This window comes from Camarhynchus parvulus, chromosome 1A (genome assembly GCF_901933205.1).
Source record: "Camarhynchus parvulus chromosome 1A, STF_HiC, whole genome shotgun sequence".
Classification (NCBI taxonomy): domain Eukaryota; kingdom Metazoa; phylum Chordata; class Aves; order Passeriformes; family Thraupidae; genus Camarhynchus; species Camarhynchus parvulus.
Genome location: NC_044586.1, coordinates 57,587,870 through 57,593,869, shown reverse-complemented (window position 1 = coordinate 57,593,869; position 6,000 = coordinate 57,587,870). Strand labels below are relative to the sequence as shown.

Here is a 6,000-nt window from a genome sequence, read left to right as displayed (position 1 = left end):
CCGAAGGCAGCACATGAGCAGTCCGGTCACGCACAGCAGCTGCAGCAGGAGCAGGACGAGGCAGCGGAGCGCACCCGGGCACCTCCGGCAGCCCTGGACAAAGCGCACTCGGGGTGAACCAAATCCCCTGGGATTTTAGCGGTGCTTTTCCCATTTGAACCCGCCTACCTAAGAAAGCGAGGCGATTATTTGGGGTCCATACTGCCTATGGTGCCTGTGTCTAAGCACACCCATCCCTGTGTGCCAAGGGCCTGGCTGCACGGCCACGGCTGCCTTTGTGCTCCCACCCCTCGGCCACAGCTTCTCAAGCTCCGACTGTCCCCGACAGGAGCGCGGCGGTCTGGAACTGGCAGCAGGTGCTGCCCGTTCCTAAACTCCTCTGCGGGAACCTTGGGAAGGGCTGGCATTGCGCTGCATGGGGCTGCGCCTGGTTAGTGGCAGTCGTGGGGCGGAAATAAAACTTTGCTTGAAACAGTTGAAAATTTAAGGAACGCCAGGAATCGTTTCCACGGGAGCGTCTCTCCCTCCAGCGAGCTCCAGTGTTTAAGTGAGCGCGGCCCCTGCCGGCCCCGCTCGGCAGCCGGAGCGCTCGCCCCGCCGAGCCTGCCGTCGCTCCTGCTGCGAGCTCGGGCTCAGCGCACAGGTCGGGGACTGCAAATCCAAGTGTCACTGGCACAGGAATGATTATTACCAGATGCTAATTGCTCGTTAATGTATGCTAATCACTGCTGCATGCCAGCGCGCTCAGAGCACCGAGTGCCAGGCAGAAAGCGCTCGGCTGGAGCAGAGCGGCTCCGCAGCCCCAGCCCCGCGCCGAGAGCCGGCACCGCGCCCCACGGCCGCGCTGCGCTCACACTGCGCTCTCCTCCGCGGCCGCCATCCCGCTCCCGAGGCGAGCAGCGGCCGCTGGTGATTCCTGACTCCCCCGAACTCCAGGCTTTGCCTGGCGTAGGTTTCCTGCAGCCGGGAAACAGACAGGCGCCCCCGGCTCCACCGCGCCACGGCAGCACCGCCGCTCCCCCGCCGCGGGGGACCCGGCAGGTGCCGCCCCCGCCTGGGGAGGCGATGGTGATGTTTTGTGCGGGGACAGGAACACCACACACACGTTCTAAACTTTAAAACCCGCTGCCTGAACGTGCCTTCCAGGAGAGGGGAGCGAGTCCTCTCAGCAGCCGCTGCCCCGGCCGGGAGAGGTGCCCGCGGGCCGAGGGGAGCCGCACACAGGGCTGGCCCGGGGAAGGGGCGCGGGCGGCCCCCTCGCCCCCTCCTGCCGCCGCCGCCTCCCCTCGGGCCGGCGCTGCCCGTGCCCGCCGTGGCTGCGCGGGAAGCCGCGGCGGGCGCTGTGCGGGGAGGCGCCGGGCGGCGGCGGAGGGCGGGCAGCGGGGCGGGCGGTGCGCGGGGCCGGCGGCGCTGCGCTGCGCCCCGATAGGCGGCGGCGGGCGGTGTCGGTGCTGCCGCCGCTGCCGCGGCTGCTGGTGCTGGCGCGGAGCCGCTGAAGCCCAGCACAGGGGCTCGCCGGCTCTCGCACGCAGCGGCGGCGGCGGAGCGCGTCGCGTCGAGAGGAGCGAGCGGGGAGGAGGAGGAGAAGGCGGAGGAGGAGGAGGAGGAAGGGGAGGGGGGCACCTTCTCGGAGAGGATGCCCGGAGCGGCTGCAGGGACGGCGGCTACTGGAGCAGGCTCGTCAGGAGCGGTAGCAGCGGGGATGCTCCCAGCTCAGGAGGCAGCCAAGATCTACCACACCAACTACGTGCGGAACTCGCGGGCCATCGGCGTGCTCTGGGCCATCTTCACCATCTGCTTTGCCATCGTCAACGTGGTGTGCTTCATCCAGCCGTACTGGATCGGGGACGGCGTGGATACCCCGCAGGCGGGCTACTTCGGGCTCTTCCACTACTGCATCGGCAACGGCTTCAGCCGGGAACTCACCTGCCGGGGCAGCTTCACGGACTTCTCCAGCCTGCCCTCGGGAGCCTTCAAAGCTGCGTCCTTCTTCATCGGGCTCTCGATGATGCTCATCATCGCCTGCATCGTCTGCTTCATCCTCTTCTTCTTCTGCAACACAGCCACCGTCTACAAGATCTGTGCCTGGATGCAGCTGACCTCGGGTGAGTGGAGGCAGCGGCCCCTGTGCTGGGATGCTCCGCGCCGCCCTGTCCGGCACAGCCCAGCCTGGCCCGGCCCGGCCCTGCCCGGGGGGCACGGGCGGCTCTGCCCAAACTTGCGGCGCCGGGGCGGGGAGCGGCGGGGGCGAGTGTCGGGGGCCGGGGGTGCCCCGCCGGGGCAGGCCGGGAGAGGATGCTCGGGGTGCAGCGGCACATGGGCAGCGTCGCAGAGCGGTGCCCGTGCGTGCCCCGGGCCGCCCCGCCGCCCGACTGGGCGTGGGCCAAGCCCGGCTGAGCCCGCAGCTCCTCGCAGCGCTCCGAGCGCTGCCCGGGGATGCTGCCCGGGCTCGGGGTGAGACCGACCCGTGGGCAGCTCCAGCAGCCCCGGCGACTGCGGGCGGAACGGGTGGGTGTCCTCCAGCGCGGGTCTGCTGTAAAGGTCAGGAGAAAATGGCAGTGGGGACAATTCGGGCTGGCGGCGGTGGGGGAAGGCAGCTGCCCGCCTGTTGAAGCTTAGTCCCGGTCCCACAGTTCCACCCGGCCGAGGCAGAGCCCACTCCGGCTCCCTGGGAGGGCTTGGCGAGGTCTTTCGCTGGTGAACTGGAAGGGCAGCTGAGGTCGTTGGATGTGGCATGCATGAGTTTTGGTTGGGGTCTGTTTCACTTGTCCACAAGGTTTATTTTCCACCCTATGTTAGGAGTGCAAAGAAAAAGAATTAATTTCAGTTGCTGATTTTGTTTCAGAAGATTTCCTGACTTCATTTGACTTTCCCCGTCACATCCAGGGTCTCCCTGGGAAAAGTGTGTGGTAGGAAAGAGGGAAAACACCAGGGCATCCCTTTCTGCATTTCCAGCACAGCTTTCCCTCTGAGTTAGTGGAGAACTGGTTATTTGTGTGCAGCTGGGAGGGTCTGTAGAATTAAGAGAGTAATACAAGCAGTTTTAGCGAGACAGAAAATATTAATTCTTCAATCATTTGGGGAAAAAAAGGGGCTAAATCAAAGCATACCTGTTACATGTCCTCCTGGTAAAACTTGAAATTGAGAAGTTTTGGAATAAGCAGGAATAAGCTGTTAGGAAAACACAGCAAAAGGTCACCAAAATGGGCTCACAATCACTTTTTCAGTCCCCTTAATTGACCTACATTCATTTCAGTTTCTGAGCAAAAATTCTTTTGAGTTTTTTATTGAACATCTTCAGCATTATTCAGTTTGCCATCTAGTCCATGAGACCTGGTGGAATTCTCTGGTTTGTATGAAACAGCTCTAACCATTTCTCTCTCCAATGATGTTTTTCTGTGTGCTATTATACATTTTTATGCTGTTTCCTTCACTGAAGTTTCCTTGTAATTTCTTTCTGTATCACTTGGGGAGGGATCTGCAGTCACTTGAAGCTGGTAGGTTTTTTCCCAATTCCAGTGAGTTTAGTTTTGGGTTCGTTATCTTTATACTGGGAACCCCCTTTGATGCTGGTCCATTCAGTAACATGCATTCTGACATGGTCTGGTTAATTGTACGCAGTCATGTCCCTTGGCTCTGGGCAGAGAAAACTGTTTCATCTTTGCACAATTTATGTCTCCTCTGCTCCATTAAGGAGTTCTGCTTTCAGCTGTTTCCTCTTCTTATGGCTCTGCTGCTAAAAGGTGCCATGAATATTCACTGTTTTGGTGCATTTCAGCATGTTTTTTTCATGTCCAGTATGCAGTAGGACAGCACAATTTCCAAATCCCTTGCACTTTCCAACATCAACATCTATGTTTGCACTACTTCATGCCCAGAGGTGCTAGTGAAAGCTAGATAAAATGAATCTGATTCCTTTACTGTGTTTCTGTACAGGTGAATAATAATGTTAAGAAACCACCATATGTGACTGCATGTGTGCAGGTGTGACTGGAGATATGTTTTCAGGCTAAGCAACACAGAATTTTTGTCATCTCCAAAGCTGGTAGATGCACTGCTGGCATTAAAAGTCAACAAAAGGAGCTTTGTGTCAGCAGAAGAATCACTTCTCAGACTGCTTCCCTCCAAAATTAGTAAGGGAATACATGCATAGCCAAGTGGTTGTTTGCTGTCTTTCCCAATTTGTACACAAATGCCCTGGAAGAGCTAGAACAATGTTGGGCATTGAAAGAACCTGACTTTATTGTTTGCTGAATGTTTTACCTTAATTCAGTATTTACCTCATTGTTCATTTCTGTATTACTTTAAAAAGTTTCCTCAAAAACTACCAGAAAGTCCATATTGCTTTGGGTTTCATCCTTTGAAGAAAACAAAGGTGGTGGGACAGAAGGAAAACTTAGAGTAAAATATGCAGGACAGGAGTGTTATAATGATGTTTTCTCTGAGCTATATGACCTACTTCTGTTATTAGTTTACTGTTTGAAAAGTATAAGTAATAGACAATAGTAATCCTAAAATGCTTATCTCACAAAAAAGAATATAATAATGTCATCTACATATGCATATAGTTCTGTGTAGTACAGGGACAAAATTGAATCTGAAGTAGTGAAATAAAGGACCATGTGAATATAGCTTTGATTTTGCTTGCTATTATGTACTTTCATAGTGTTAGCATTCAGTTTGGTAGTATAACATTTAAAATTGATGTAATTTAAATCTTGTTAGAATCAGGTTTCTGATGTGGGATCATGCTTGGTTTAGGACTGCAAATGAAAGCTTAGGAACTGATTTCTTTAGAAGGAAGATTTGGATCACAGTCTGTCCTGCATGAGTCATTATAAATTGTCAGCATGATATAGCTCTTGTTTTGAAAAGGTGTTTAATAAGTAAGAAAAAGATAAACAGTATCTTGGGCACATACACTTTCAGTCCTTGTTGCTGTCTAATCATGTCTATGACTAGACAGGTCTATGACATGATAAAAAGAAAAATCCTAAGAAAAAAAGCACTTCCTGTGTGTACAACCTAGATTAGATGGTCCTATGATTTAGCCATGGCTTAGGCTGCCTTTTTTGTTGCACATGCATGATGCTGCCAGGGTACACTTGATCCTTTGAGAGCCAGTACTGGCAGCCTCGTTCTCCATCCCCTAACCTCCTCTTCTGCAAATGCAAAATCATGGGTACGAGCAGTATGCACTCACCTAATTCGAGCAGCTGCATGATCACAAACTCTTGAAATCATTAGGAATTAGGTATTACTGTTCTTTGTTATTCTACACCTAATGTTTACAGGAAACCTCACAAATAAAGATAACTCTTGAGATTTATTCCTTTATAGGTTAAGTAGATCAAACACTTCCGTTCTGTCATTGTGATTTTTTTTCACTATATTTGTCATTACTTTTTTCCTTTACTAGGATGTTTCAAGTTATAAGAAAGAAAAAAGTAAGGAAAGCAGAAGAAAGGCATAGAAGTGTCCCATGGACAAGCAGGATGAAACCAATATCTAGGTTTTTCAAGAGATTCCTGAGTTTATGCCCACAGTAAGAGGACCATTGAACAAAATATCAAAACTCTGTACTTTGGCAAACCACAGTCCAGTGATCTTTGACAGTGCTCTGTAACATGGCCCACAAAAGCATCAGCACAGCTAAAGCTCATTTTGCCCTCTGTATTTTTGGTTCTCCATCACTCGTACTCAGGGACTTCCTCAGATGGATCTTGGCATTTAAGAGCTCTTGATGGATTTTCTTTTTTGAGGCCTGTGTAAACTTTTAGCATTTACAGTGCCCCAGAGCAAGGAATTCTACAGATTGATACATGTTGTGTGAAGATTCAATGATTTTTGCGTTCTAAGTCTTGTGCCTGCACATTTCATTTGATCCTCTCAGCTCATGCATTGGAAGAGGCTGTGAGCAGGGAACTTGGAGACACTTTCCCTGGCCTGGCTCTGATTACACCTTTGCTGTATCCCCTCAGTTACCTGGTTTTGAGACCT

At 52.6% G+C, this 6,000-nt stretch overlaps 1 protein-coding gene across 1 annotated transcript in view; it reads left to right on the top strand.

Annotated features, from left to right (window-relative positions):
- The first annotated feature begins 1,629 nt into the window (after positions 1-1,629).
- The window catches only part of LHFPL3 (LHFPL tetraspan subfamily member 3), a 235,119-nt gene continuing 230,748 nt past the window's right edge, over positions 1,630-6,000 (top strand). Inside the window, exon 1 of the mRNA XM_030961020.1 lies at positions 1,630-2,105. Coding sequence (XP_030816880.1) covers positions 1,637-2,105 — 469 coding nt within the window. The 5' untranslated portion in view covers positions 1,630-1,636. The remainder of the gene's footprint in view (positions 2,106-6,000) is intronic.